Source organism: Pagrus major, chromosome 12 (genome assembly GCF_040436345.1).
Source record: "Pagrus major chromosome 12, Pma_NU_1.0".
Classification (NCBI taxonomy): domain Eukaryota; kingdom Metazoa; phylum Chordata; class Actinopteri; order Spariformes; family Sparidae; genus Pagrus; species Pagrus major.
The window spans coordinates 7274155-7289789 of record NC_133226.1 but is presented as its reverse complement, the minus strand read 5'-3'; the positions used below and the strand labels follow the sequence as shown (position 1 = coordinate 7289789).

General features: G+C 42.5%; 1 protein-coding gene across 4 annotated transcripts in view; it reads left to right on the top strand.

Annotated features, from left to right (window-relative positions):
• Nucleotides 1-10615, top strand: part of grin1a (glutamate receptor, ionotropic, N-methyl D-aspartate 1a) — a 37702-nt gene extending 27087 nt beyond the window's left edge. For 2 of the 4 annotated variants that reach the window (XM_073478110.1, XM_073478109.1), the window contains 3 exons: nt 73-182; nt 559-704; nt 10176-10615. In XM_073478110.1, the coding sequence (XP_073334211.1) occupies nt 73-182; nt 559-704; nt 10176-10244 (325 nt within the window). In that variant the 3' untranslated portion in view covers nt 10245-10615. Of the gene's footprint in view, nt 1-72; nt 183-558; nt 705-986; nt 1038-5937; nt 5965-6729; nt 6841-10175 lie in introns of all 4 variants that reach the window. The other 2 variants (XM_073478107.1, XM_073478108.1) reach the window with 2 other exon arrangements.
• The last annotated feature ends 5020 nt before the right edge of the window (nt 10616-15635 follow it).

Below are 15635 nucleotides of genomic sequence, written 5' to 3'. Positions count from 1 at the left end.
GGATATTCCGTCTTTTTTGCGGCGTGTATTAACTTTGTTACCTCTCTCCCCACCACCCCCAACCCCCTGCAGTTCTCATGAGAACGGCTTCATGGAAGACCTAGATAAAACCTGGGTGAGATACCAGGAGTGTGACTCAAGGAGCAATGCCCCAGCCACACTCACCTTTGAAAACATGGCAGGTATGGTCCTTATGGCGTAGAGAAAGCGTTAAAAGTGATTGGACAAAAACTGCAGTGGTAAGGTACTGTAGCGCCTTTTTGTCCAATACCTTTACAAAAATCGTTGTTTTAGTGTCGGCGTGGGTGCTCTGTGGAAGTGTGCCGTACAGTATCTTGTGCAGTGGCTTTGTGCAATTGTGGTTTTCTATTAATAGTGTGTGGTTCACAGCCGCCGTCGTCAGTAGGAGCAGGTTGAAAAAGGAGGGGCGACCACTGAGCAAGACAGGCACACCATTCCTGCATTCCTGCTCAGTGGAAGCGGCGGGGTTTGTAGGGGTTTGTTGCTCACCTATCTCCACCTCTGCTCTCTCTCTGTTCGTCTGTCCCTCCCCAACAGGTGTCTTCATGCTGGTGGCTGGAGGCATAGCAGCAGGGATCTTCCTCATCTTCATCGAAATCGCCTATAAGCGCCATAAAGACGCCCGCAGGAAGCAGATGCAGCTGGCCTTTGCGGCCGTCAATGTCTGGAGGAAGAATCTACAGGTAGGACCGATCCCCTCGGGGCGCTCACACGCAGGGTGGAAGGGCCGAGGCTATGGTGCGATGGTGCCACCAAAGCCCCCTTCGCATGGGGATCGACTTTTGTTTCTCAGCCTCTTTAGGCCTCTTTTTTATTTTGCACATCAGCGGTGGTCAGACTGCCAGATCACTGTATAAGAAACTGTGATCTCTGATGCCTTCATGTACTGTAAGGCAGCCTCAGCGGCCACCCTTTAGTCCCTCCCGGAGGCCAACAGCGCCCGTGTCTCTTGTGTGTGCCTGCAGGATAGTAAGGAGGCCTCTGGAAGTCAAGCTGTGGCCGGGACCCCCTCATTAGTATGTAACTAATTAGCAGAACCATTTCCACCCCCATGTCACCCCTCGCTGCTCGAGTAAGATAATTAGCCTCGTGACCCTCTTACATGTTGGACATCCAAATTAAAACTTCTTCCACATCCATAGCATGAACTAGTATTTACTAAGCTGCTGCTATACGCTTCATAAGTTCAGATGATGTGGACATGAAAATCCAACGAAAAGAAGCAAACGTCCTGCTAGAAACATCATAAAAGCAAAAACAACAGTGATTACTGTGCGGTTGATGCACTTTGATCGCGTCATCATTGATTTCCTTCTCTCCAACGGCCATAATAACAGCAGCCAGGAGCTAACAATACAAATAGAGCATAAGGATTAAAATCAATGCCCTGGCTCAAACTATAGAGTGTGCCATGCGACAGTGTGTCTCCTTATCTACTGCAGTGTCCATACAGCAGATCTCTAACACGAGACAGACTCATCTTGCATGCCAGGGGCTTCATGCAACGCAGGCGGAAATTTTTGGGGTCAGTTCACCCAAATTTCAATAACCCTAACCCTAGTGGTATCTAGTCATGCAGATAGTTTTGGTATTATGCGCAGGGCTTTTGTGATATCCTCTGAGACTTCTGCCAACAAACCAATAAAGAGCTTGTGAATAGAATTTCAGAAATAGTTTGAAGACATTTGCATGGCAAGATACTACTAAATGTTATTTTTAATTTTTTTTGTAATTTGAGTGAACCAATCCTTAAAGGTCCAATTTGTAAGAACTCCCAACTCACCAAATACTGACGCTATGGGATGGTGGCCAACCTACAATCCTTAAGCGTCAGTATTTGAAGAGTTGCGAATGAGACTGAAAATCAACTTTCTTACAAATTGGACCTTTAAGCTGTAATCAAGCAAAAAGGCCAGACGAAGAGCATGATTTGCCCCAAACGCCAATGCAATCGTGGCTGTGAAGCGTTGGACATTCAGAGCACCCAACCTCCACTCACACCCTCCCTTCCTTTACTCTTGATGGTTTCACTCCCTGATTGGATAGCTTGGAGGTACAGGGGCTCTGCATTTAATAGCCAGTCACACTGTGAGTCAGTGGTGTGGCCCTGGCAGCCTGCCTGCTGACTCTTTGTGAGCCTTGAAGCAAAGCTCAGTGTTTGGCCCTGCTGAATAGAGAGAGCAGGGCTGAAGGAAGGTACAGTATAAAATCACAAGTGCCTGTCAGCAAATCAATGTCCTTCTGAGAGTGTCTTCCATTGACCCGACTACTGTGTGTAACTGTCGTGAGTGTCCTCATAAAGATGTGCGTTCTCTAGGCGCATACAGCAGGTGAATGCATGCGGGGGTGGGATCACTGAGAAAGGAGAGGGACACACTAAACTGCATGTCGACGTAGCGCGTTTTATATCCATGTCGGCGGTGATCATGTTGAATTCTCTGCAACGCTGAACAAAGACGGCTCATGCATGCTCATCTTGCTCATCGACCGTCACTCTGGGCCCTCAAGCTAAAATAACAGCACATACACAATCTTCAATGCCCTAAATATAACCACTGTAATGGGGTCTCATGTAAGGAGTGCAGAGGGAGCCCACGAAGTCATGTCGGGCTGATACAATCTGTTCTCTTCTGCGTGAATATTATGCAGGATATTATTCATACTGTTTGGGTGCACTGATTTGATTACTCACCGTGATCTCATTTTCACGAATTAAAAACGACAACTTGGTTATGTAGGACACAAAGTCATCACGATGGAAAATCTAAGATCACAGTTTATGTGGCCTCCTCCTTCCTTAGTGTGGCAAGCACTGAAACCTGGAGTCCCATTGTTGGCATCATTTTGACTGCTTGTACGTGTGTTTGTATGTAATTATGTGCTTATACTGCCCCAGGTTGGTGTATTACGCAAAGCACTGTGCAGTACTGTGCACCCACATACCTTTAAACACAGACATGTAACCTGAGAGAACATGCACTTCTGACTAACCTAAATCTGTTCATGTGGTACATCCCTCATCCTCTGCAGGCTGACACTATCCCCATATGCTGTTAATGCTCAAAACCCCGGAAAAGTTCATTAACTTCCACAACACATACATTTGCTTTACAATGAAATAAAGGTGCATGCATTGCTAGGATTGCATGCATAAGATAGTTTTTTATTTAAGGAGCTGTAGCCACAGAGATGTAATGGCTTTTTACATTTTGGTAAGAGAATTTAGCGGCATTTTTGAAAGTGATTTAAATCTTTATGATCTAAATTTATACATTTACTATATCATAAGTCTGTAACAGATGTACTGTATAGCCACAACTTTAGATGTTGTCTCTATTGTGACAGATGTGTGATCTTTGGTTAACTCATAGCGTTGTTTGAGGCTATGGCAGACATCAGTTTCCGGCAAAAGCATCAAAAACAGTTAGCAACTGCTTTGTGAATATAGTGGAGCACTTAGCAGCTACATAGCCAGATATGTTTTTCCAAAGCAAGGCTGAAAGATAGTGAATATTGAAGTCGCATCGCTAGGTGGCCAGAAACACAACTCAAAATTCAGCTAGTTTTGCTTTGTATCTGCTGTACGTATGAAACTGTCTGATATCGACTTCGCCATGTTAACATACAGTAAACCTACTGTCCCCGCTACGGGCCTGAAAACCTCCTCCTTGCAGTGGGCCACAGCTCCTGTGCTAGTGGTGTAAACACCAACACACTGTCAGTGCTGCGGCTTCCAGTCTGGTCCCGGCAAAGTAAGCTAGCTGCACTGCTAACTGGCTAACTATCTTACGGCAGCTACACAACATAAGTTGGTGGTTATTTCAGCAAGAAGCAAAACTATCTTGTCCATTAAAATAATTAAAGCTGTTATTTTATGGTAAATAGTAACACAATGCTGCTTTTAAAGTCATAACAGCAATCTTACTAGGTTTCACAAACATTTCTGTAATATTTTCCAAGATGGCCAACGTCTGGATTGAACGCTCATGCTAACGGAGGGACACATTCTATGTTTTATGTGATGAAATCCTTTGTTTGTTAGCTCAGAACCAATCACCTTAACAGACAGATGGAGTTAGCAATATTACAGATGTCATGTCTAAAAATGTGCCTAAAATAAAATAAATGGCAGTAAATTCTGAAGATTGGCCTGAAATTAAACTAAATTTAAAAACTGAGATTTAGATTTTATATTTTACAAAGTATGCAATAAAATATGCACTCTGTACATTCTTATCTTCTAAAATTTATTTCTGCACATCTCTCAACATTGACGCTGATTCCAATACATATCTAACGAGCTGCCAATAATACTGCTCTGGTTTGAACTATATTGGCTCTGTGTATTTTATATTTTCATCTTCTTTTTTTGCAGCTTGGTCTTGATGCTATTATAATGTGTTGTATAAATTTACATCATACAGATTTATATCTACATGTCTCTGATTTGTCTGTGATCACAATGTGTTGCCGACCACTACATGCCTGAGAGGCTACACATCTGGCTTTGAGCGCTACCTTTTAAAACACACGTTACTCAGAAGTGCACTGTCTGAACGAGACTGAAACTGGTGTCAATTTGGGATGAAAACAATGAAACCCTGTCGCGTGGTGATGATGATGATGATGACGATGGTTTTTATGATGATGCAGTGTGGCAGCTCGCTTCTGTTTCCGACGGGAAACAGGCGGCTGCTGTACACTGTGCGAGTCCCATGCCACGCTTCATCTGATGGTCCAGCATGCCGTGCATGGCCGGGACTGTGCACACGCAGCACTTCATCAGGGCTCAGAGCGGCCAGACTGCGCTCCTGCAGTCTCAGACGTGTAAGAAATGTGTGGAAGTAAAGATTAAAAGAAGAGAAACGACGTCACTTGGGAATTGACACTTACAGTTAGACTCTCTTGTTACACAGGCTGACGTTCTCCATTTACTAACATGAGATGTCATCTTCCAACAGGAAAAAAAGATTTTAGCCATTATTACCTGCACTAAAATCGAGTGATGTCGTGCACCAATCACTTCTCTGCCAGTGCTCATCTATCCTCCAGGCCAGCTAATGCCTGCTCTCCACCTGATATCATGTCATTAGCGGGTTGAGAGAAACATGCTGGTCGGCGGGCTGATGGGTGGTACGATTGTGCCCTAAAAGTGCCTAGTCATGTGACCTGATGAAAAAGGATGTACTGCGGGGCCAGTGCTGGCCAGGATTGATTTGTCATGCTATTTGTTTTGTGTTTTACTTCTTCTATGTTTTCCCCCCTTTATATCCCTCTCTCCATCCATATAACGTTTTAGCATGTTGAAATTCACACCACACTGCCCCGCCCGCCCAAAGGGCCTCCCTCCCCGCATCTGCTCACTCATCCTCCACTTATACTTTGCCTAACATCCATCTTAGAGTGCTTTCTTTTTTTAGAAATAGCATCTTTAGGCCTCCATCTGCTCAGACCATCATGAAATCAAGCACACAGAATCTTTTCTTTTTTTTTGCACTTTAACTCAGAGTACGAATATTTTTGCAGAACAGTAGGTGACCATACCTTTTCAGATCTTTTTTTTTTTCTGATGCTCTCATCTCATCCTCCATCCCAATCCCTTGTGTGTGGGGTGAATTTCCATTATACCACACTGAGGTATAATGACTTTAAATGGGCTTCAATACTGACTTTTGTCGCTGTTGTTTTCCCTCTTTGATATGCACTTTAGTGGCCTCTGATACTGTAGCTTCTTGACTTTTTATACCTGCCTGGCTTTGGATGTGGATGTTTGCTTTGCTAGTTTTTATTTTACTTTATTTTTTAAATATCCGCCCTTTTTGGTTCCCTTGGCTTTTGCTTAAGGATCTTCTTTAAAGTAATAACCATAAAGTGGATGGAAAATTTATTTTATTTTTCTTTTCTCCCCCTATGCAGCCCTCTTCCTCTCTAGAGACTCAGGATGTAAGAATACCTTAATATGAGTATTTTTTTTTGCACACAAACACCCAGTTATTGTGCTGAGAGTAGCTGTGGGGCACTCTGATGGTATGAGGGAGGGAGGGCACCAAATTGTCCCGCCATCTTGTGAGGATATGGTTAAAACTGCTTCTTCTTTTTTATTTTACCTTTTTATTTTATTTATTTACTTCATTTCCAAATGTTCTGGGTTAGAACTGACTACAGAGCAAATTCTAGATACCTTCTTATCACATTTGGTATCTTGTTTAGTTGATCCATTAATTTAAGATCACCTGGATGTCGAGATGAGGAACGTGTGTTCAGGCAATAGCGAGAGTACTTTAGATGGTTAAAGTAGTAGGTATCACAACCACTGACATCTTTACTAGTCATCTCTCATTCCAATGCATTTCTAGGGGCCAAGTGAACGTGTCAGCACATTTCTAGAGGACTACTGTGCCGTCTTGTGCACTCCCGATGTGATACTGTTGCCTAGCATGTAGATGAATGCCCTCATATCAGACTGAACAGACTATTTCCACTCTCACATCTAACAGGCTTTATTCCTTTCTTTCTTCCTCTTTGCGCATTTTACATTTCCAAATGCTGTAGGACCCTCCCTCTATTTAGACAATTTAAAGTAAGGTTATTTATTGGGGAGATGGGTGGTGGTGGTGGTGGTGGGAAGAGCGACCGGGTGAGACTGGAACCACGGTTATCACCCCAGCCAGAGAACATGAATAATGTTTCTACATATATTCATTTTAGGATAGGAAAAGTGGTAGAGCAGAGCCCGACCCCAAAAAGAAAGCCTCTTTTAGGTCCATCAGTACCACCCTGGCCTCCAGCATCAAGAGACGTAGGTCCTCCAAAGACACGGTAAGGAGACGAAGAAGCAACATCTTCCTTGTTTATTCTCCCTTCTCTTTCCTCTTCTTCTTCGCCTCCTCGTCCTCTGTCTCTACTTTCACCGCTCTCCTTTCCTCTTTCTCTGTCCTCTCTCTACCCACATCTCCATAATCCGACCGCGAGACATGTTCCACTCACTCATTTCCACACGGCTCCTCGGCGGCCTCTGCCACGTGTCTGTCCGTTCACCATCGATCAGCCATCACCATTTAGCACCTGTAGGTCCTTCTACAGGCCGGAGGGCATCAGTGCAGGAACTCAGGTCAGGCCAGGCCAGGAGCTGGGCTCTGAATTTTGGGGAAAGGGGGTGTCCCAAGTGATTTTTGGGGGGTTTTGATGGGTTTAGTGGCGTGTTCCTCTGGAGGAGGGGGGCGACAAAAGCAAGCAGTCTGCCAGTGGTGTTTTGTCTTGGGCTGCTCTTCCTCCCTGCCTCTGGTTTGGACGTGGATTCTGGCGATTGTGTATATCTTGGTGCCGTTGTGGTGTGTGTATACTGTACGTCAGCGTATTTGTTTATATATTTGTGTCCTGTCGTTTTTTGACTGCCTGATCCTTTGTATATCCATCGTTTCTTTGCACCGATGCCGCCCGCACTTCCTCTGTTTGAGTTTCCGCCACTGTTGGTTTGCTTTTGGTTTGAGAAGCATGCGCTGGTGTTTTGTCATTTTTTTTCCAATACCATCTCAAGGTAGTCGTGACGGCGAATCCTCCCGGGAACAAAACTAACGTGTCGCCTTATTTTTCAACATGTCTATTTCAGGATTACACTCATGGATTTTCTATTAATCAGTTTACTTTTTTGCTTTGTCATATTTTATTTGTCATAATTCTTGTTTTATTTTTCAGTGTCCTTGTGGTCTGAACTGTGCATGCCTCTTTCAGGGTATATTTTCAGGTGGTGACGACGGCCTTTTTTTATGTTTGACTTCTTGTTTTTACCGGCTACAAACTCTGTGAAGCCTTAGACTCTCACTGTGTTACAAATACAAGCTGCTCTTCGTTCTCCAAATCACATTTTACACAGCCTCTTTATCTTTGCGTGACTCCTTTGTTGCAGCACACTGAGAGTGTCAGGTTTTCTCCATTCTTTCACAGTTCAGTAGAAAAGTCCTGCTCGTTGCGGTTGGGAGATTGTGCTCCACAAGCTGGGAGTGCTCTGACAAACCAGTGACCCGCAGTCATTTGTGCCCAGCTGCTCCGCCAGGCATAGCTGGTCGCTGACCGAATCTGGCATAGGACTAAAACAAAAACAGCAATAATATGTGGAGATAGCACCTTCACAGAGAGGCTGCTGTACTAACATTGTGTTCTGAATGTGTTTCTCAGGGGAGATGTAGCCTATGGAAAACTAAGCTAATGGGTCACAAAGTAAAAGGTTTTTTGTGTGTTTTAATTTGATTTCCTGTCCTCCTCTCTTTCTCTTGTTTTAACTCTCTTTTTTTATGGATGTTTCTGCTTTGATTGAACCAAATCACCTTTACTCTCCCCTGGAGGTTTCTCACTAGAATTGGTTTGAAGAGAAGAAGAGAAGTGGCATCGCCATTTATCGTTAATATGTCTGTGTGAGGTTTCGGATGCTGGTTTTTTGGGCGAAACAAACGGCTCAAAATGGAAAAATAAAACAGGACTTAGCGTAATTTAAAAAAAAGATGCTCCAATTGAAAGATCTGCCATCCCCAGTCTTTGACCATTATTTTTGATTTTATATAAATGTTCTTATTTTATATTAATGGATATCAATGGACTTGAGTGTCAGTGTCCCTCACCCACATGCCACACTGCTCCTCTCTCCCTCTGCAAGCATGCCAATGACTGTAACTATCATAGCTGTAGTAACAAGTAGAGATAATCTCTGTAGCTGTGCCGTTTATTAAGAAGACTCACCATAGCTGTACTGAATAAGTAGCTTTATAATAACCATTAACTGTGGTTGTGATGTCAGTGAAGTGTCTCTCTTTTGCTGGTCCACTTGACCCCAGTAGGGTGCGCTGTTAGCAGGCCCTCAAGGTACAAGACATGAGGAGACCCAAATGGGGGCTGTAAGCCATATGATCATGATGCAACTCGCGGGTCAAGGAGATGAGGAACATCCACTCTGACTCTATTCAGGAGACAAATTCAACATTTTACCGTTCAGTCTGGATGTTTCCCAATCTGTCAGCATGTCAGTTGCATCATAACAGCTTCTGAAGCTCATATGCTTGAATGTATTGGCTCTATCAGCTTGAAACGAGAGGCACTTAAATCCTATAAGATCTTGCTCAATTGAGAAAGACAAAATTCTAGATGGGTACGCTGAGGCAATACTCTTCCCTGTTTTGGTTCTGTTCCTTTGTGATGCATTCAATGTACAAAACAAAACATGTTCCCTCGCACATTGGATGTTATGAAACAGGTTTTTTCTGTGAGTCGAGATTATGATTGGCACGTTGGAAATCATCAGAGAGAGTTGATTATTCCACCCAATTACACTGTGTTCCAAAACATGAAAAGAACAGCATGTGACGAGCTCTATTTATGATGTAATTGACTTTATTTACAATGTTTAACGAGTCATTGTTCCACCAGGTTCCTATATTTGTGCTCATCGGCAGAAAAAGCAGCCTCAGCATTGTAAAAAAAAATATATGGCTTACTGCTGTCGGTCCACACATAAAAAAAGACTCAGTCAAAAGCAAAATCACTGTTGCCATAGAAACTAAGCACCTGCATGGAATCGGGATCTTGTTTCCCCTCTCAGCACTGTAGACGCCTATAATTCAACGCACTCTGCTTTGAAAGAAGCACAGTGAATGAAGCGGGGACTGGACGTAAGAGTCCGACACAACAGCACTTTGAATTCAGACTAAAAGTCATCCTCTCCTCCAGAGCTGGTCACATTTACAGAATCGGCCTGTCTGCATGTGTTCAAACGACTGTGGGGAGATAAATAAGCAGCATGGCAGGAAAATATTACCAAAAATTAAACAACGCCTGTTTCAAATTTGCTGTTGTCCAAGGTCGTGACCTTACGTCTGCTCCCAACTAACCCACCTCAGGCACGACCAGAGAATCCAAAAATCAAACCTAAAGAGATTCAGCAAAAAACTAAGGTGTGCCTGAGAGGGGTTAGAGAACCCTCCTGCTTCTGAATTTCTACAGAAATGAAGCACAGGTGTTCTTAAAATAAAATAAAAAATGAATGTTTAGATAATTCTACTAAGGTTAACAGCAAGAAAACCCTCCAAATGCTTCTCTTGTCAAGAATGACACCCTGTTATGTGTCTCCCTTCCTCCTTCCCCCCCATGTCTCTTCACCTCTGCAGCAGTACCCACCCACTGACATTACGGGCCAACTCAACTTGTCTGACCCGTCTGTCAGCACCGTGGTGTAAAAGAGAGGGAGACATTCTGCTCCCCGAGGAGAGAGGAAACGAGGCGAGGAGTGAGCGGAGGGGAGAGGAAAGGGAGGACCCGTCTCCACCTTCCCTTCGCTGTGGAAACCGAAGCTTTGCCTGCCAACGGAGCTTTTGAGGAGACTTCTTGCCGAAGACGTGGCTGAAAAAAAAAAAGAAGAAAACACTGAACTTGCACCTTTCTTTCAAAGTCAGGATTATCTGGCGTTAGATGTTTGTAGGGTCCCTGAGCATGCACAGAAGAACCCATCTGACTCACATATACAATCTTTTCCTTCTGTATGTTATTAGCTTAACTTATTTAACCTTGTTTTTGTCCTTTTACTCACAGGAATTTATTAATGTTTGATGTTAACTACTTTCAAATTTACTGAGCAGCTGTAGAACTTTAGCGAGCCAGGTTTAGTTTGGTTAAGTCAACGGATAAACTAGTTCTGGTGCAAGTACTGTACTCGACATATCACTTCCAATTAGGGCTTAGACACCATAGTAATATCAAGTTTTTCTTATCAACATATACTGCAATACAAGACTGTACTGTAAGCTTCAATGGATATCAAGTATTTTTTAATAGGAACTACCTGTGTTTTTATCAACACTTTAAAGGTTTATAGACACTGTTTCTTAATTTGAAGCACTAATCACGGCACTAATGATGAGGAAAGGATTAATCTTGTCTACCAGTGAAGATGATGGAAGCATGTGTGTGCTTGTATAAGAGCTTTATGTATCTAAATGATGAAATTGATTATTGTTATTTTGAAGGATATATCTGTATTTTATCTTTTCCCCCTTTACTTTTGTACTAATATGCCAAATGCATGTTTTTTTAATTCTAGTAAGACATAAAATCTGTTAAGCTTTACTACTATTAATAGCAACAGATAAGCAGGTGACTATATGAGCTGACAGATTCATCTGCAGTCTGATGAAACAGTTCATTAAAAAGTGTTTTTTTTTTTTCATCCAAACATGTTGGAGACCGTAAGCCATGATACGCTCGGGGACGCCCTCTCTCTTCCTCTCTCCCGCCGCAGCAGTCTTTCTCATTTCCAGTCTCCGAGGGGGTGCATCAAAGGGCCAGGTTTTTCACCCAACCAGCACTCGGTCTTTCATGAAAAACTTCCTCCCGGAGAACTTTTACATGAAGGAACCCGAGTGAATTGAAAGCGTGGCTAAATTTGCGAGCGTGGTTAGATGCGAAAACAGGCCGTTTCCCATTTTCTGGATCTGAGAAACCACTGCTGTTTGATGACAAAGACTATCACACCCTGTCTGGTGTCTGGCACTGCATTTAGCACTTTATGCTGAGGGGTCTCCCAAAAACCAAGAAACTAGAACAGAACCACTACAACATCAGTCACAGATAGTAACTCCTCCATCTTCAGAAGTGTTTATTTTCACAAATCTCTTTTAGACGACCACACAAAGTCCCTAAAACACAATTTGGTTTGCTTCTGATCATGTTCCCATTCCAGCCTATGCATGCTTACGTGTTTCTAACAGTGCTTTGGTTTGTTTTTGGATGCCTGCTGTTGCTGAGTACAGTTATCCGAGCTATGTGGAGCACTTAAACTGAATGAATTGTAAATAGAGTTTGGTTCAGTGTAAATAGGGATGAGGAGATCGCACTGCGCTTGTATTATGACTGCAGCTGAGAATGTTTTAAGCTATAGTTTCACACACACACACGCACACGCACACACACACACACACACACACACACACACACACACACTAAACCCCATAAGGGAGGAACCACTTGTTTTTCTTACCTTTTCCAGTGAAGATCTTGCATTGACTCATCCTGTTTATACAACTGTAAATAAAATATACTGACATTGACAAGTCGAACCAATCCTGTGATTTTATTATTGAAATTTCACGTTCACATATCTATGACCTGACTTTCTTGTGACTAACAGTTACTTACATTCAATCTGTGGATTTTTTGACTAATCTCTTAAATGTATAGTCTATTCATATTATTATATAGTAAGGAAATATAGAAAAATGTCCCAATGTCACAGTTTCCCAGCGCCAAGGTTCTCAAAATATTCTCTTCAAAGTAACTTTTTTTGTCCAACCAACGGTCAAAAACCAAAAGATATAAAACTTACGTTTATATGAATGATTTAAAAAAAGCAGCAAATCTTCACTTATGAGAAGCTGAACTAGAGAATAATTGCCATTTTTATTAATTGATTGCCAAAATGGTTAGCAATCAATTTCTTCTGATTGACTGATGGATTATTTGACTCATCGTTTCAACACAAATGATTTTCATTGCTGCACATGAGTAAGTCAGTAAGATCTTTGTAGTATTGCATGTCTTTTACTGCTATTTTAAGACTTTCAAAGGGCTTCACAGTTGAAACAATGTACGAACATACTGAACCAAAATGAAGAAAATATATCAGACCATATATCAAAGAAGAAAAGGATGAAAAGCTATGCAGAAACATACACAAGAAGAAAATATAACATTTATAAGAATCAGAAAGGAGCAAGGGGGTTTAAAGAACAAATCAAAGCGAGCAAGAACATCAATTAAGAAAAAGTAGGTCTTATGTGCAGTGGTCCAGTGGTGAAGCAGCAGCGCATGATGGATATTTTTAACAACTGTCCTGCTCCGGCCCAGCAGTCAGCTTACATAAGGGAATATGTGGACCTCCTTAAAAGAATAGACAAAGTCGAACCAACAGGAAGAATACATTATGTATAGCACTTCTTAAGAACAAGCTTTCAAAGTGCAACACAATGCACAAAGCTTTATACTAAACTAGATTTAAAGTCTTTAGAAGCTCCATTAATTAAATTGTTCATGTTATAATTGAATTAGATGTCACACTGTCATGTACAAGGGGCGCCATTATTCAAAAGCTTCCAGACTATACGCTTGACTCCTAACTGCTCTTCCCAGCACTTCACATTAAAACTACTGTATAAGTAGCAATGAGACAGACAATCTGAGTGTTTGTGACCTGCCCGGCAGGAAGCAGTCAAAGCAAAAAGCTGATCATCATCAGTTAAAGGAGCAATTTGGACAGAATTTTTGTTTAATGAACCTACGTTGCAGTTATGTCGCAGAGATATCTACTGACATTAGCATGCTAACGAGCTAACCCAGGCCAGTCCTGCCTCATAACACCACTTTGTACTGCAAGAGGCGATAGTGTGATAGCCGGGAGCGTACCTATGTTCCCTGGGTCCTATGTTCCCCGGGTCCTATGTTCCCCGATCGGGGAACACCTGTCAACCAACAGCCACAAGGGGGACTTCTCCCCAGGATTTCACACAAGTCACGTGAGTCAGTCCAGAGCAGACTACAATTTGGCCTGCCTAAGACTAACACACCACACACATCTACATGCAGACCTACCAGACACATAAACACCACCAATAAGAGTAAAGACTGGTGTCTCACAGCCAGAAAAAAGTGGCTCATCATAGGGGAGTCTAACATAGCCAGATTCCCTCCCTTCCAACAACCAGAACTACAAATTGACAGTTTCCCAGGAGCCACTTTCAGACATGCAGAGGTCATCCTCGGAAAAACCGAGATGTCCAACACAGTACAAAAACTCATCTTATCCTTTGGCTTGAACAACAGAGCACAAAAAGTCAACCAGACTACTATTAAACAATTACAGAGGGCAGTGAGAATGGCCAAAATGGCTTTCCCTCAGGCCCAAATCATCTTACCTGAGATTAACTTTTCCAGGTCTCTCCCTCACCAGGAACAGGACAATTTGAGGCGCCTCAATGGCTACATCACCACCAACCACCACTTCATTCTAGCGCTGGCCAGGGGAGCCTTCACCACCGAGAAGGACGACATCCACTGGTCCCACTCGATGGCCAAACAGATCCTGGATCACTGGCTGCAACATTTAAAATAGACATCCCCGTGAATGCTGTCACTCATACGGGGTACAAAAATGTCATTAACCTGTGTAATAAATTTACCTTAACTGCAGCTCAGTTTGCTCTGCTGAGTAAGGGTCTCAACTTCATTCCCACTAAAGGCAGCAACAAAAACATGAGAGAACAAATTAGATGGGACATTCAACAATATCATAGGAGACTGAAATTGGCTACCTATTTCGAACACAAACCGGACTCAGAGCGTCCACCTTTCACTCCCAAATTAGATTGGGTCCCTCCCACGGGCAAACTGCCTCCTGAACTCACTGCTGCCATTGATGCTGACATTCAGCACTTACAAACAAAATTCAAAATTGGCTGGGTTAAACAGAACCTCACCAGTGTAGAATTTGAGGCCCTCTACTCACTGGGCAACAACAGGAACATCATTATCAAACCAGCAGATAAAGGCAGTGCAGTGGTTATCATGGATAGAGACGCACGCATGCTCTCTTCTACAAATCTAGTTTTCACCCCAAACATACTTATGCAGGCCTAGTCAAATCACAACTATTAAGATTTCACAGAATATGCACAAGGCAGGAGGACTTTAAAGAAGCCACCAAACTGCTGTTCTCAGCTTTAGCCACTAGAGGCTACTATAGGACCTTTTTACGAAGGATCCTCAATACATTTCAACAGACCAAGCCAGTGGTGGTCAGCTCCCTGCTTCCTTTAATTACCACGTATTCTCCATCAACTGTACAATTGGTCAGAACTATCAAAAACAATTTCAACAAATTTGTGGAGAAATCTCAAATTCTAAAAGACCATAGAATAATTGCGGCCTACAGAAAAAACAAAAATTTATAAGACATTTTAGTTAATGCCAAAATTAAGACCTGCACTGACTCCAGACCTAAATGGCACGGAGAATTTTTTCAGCACCGACCCTGGGTGCGCAACCAGCACAATAACAATGTCTTTAAGACATACAATTATGGTAATGTCCACCTGAAAAACTGTGTATACCTAATTCAATGCAAACAATGTGGTATACAGTATGTTGGAGAGACAGGCAATACAATGCTGGTACGATTTACACAACACAGACACAACATTTCTAAAAAGAAAAACACACACACTCTTTTGGTCAGACATTTCCTACAAATTAATTGGTTGTGGGCTGTGTTGCACGTGTGTACATACGTCAGACTTCAAGCTAATTTAAACATGGATCTTTTTAAAGAACCCTCACATGAAAAGGTTAATAAGATGTCTCCTTCACTGAAATGATACCATGGTAACACCAGTGGAACATAGCTCCTACACAGGCACTGTCACAGTCAGTACAATCTTTAATTAAATTAGGAGTGCCATCATTAATTAGATCAAAGCTGTCATTGTTAATTAATGACATATCTTGTTGAGGCAGAGGTGGGTCACAGAGTATTGTCAGGTGAGACATTTGTTCTGGTCCGTTGACCCACTGCCCTGATCACA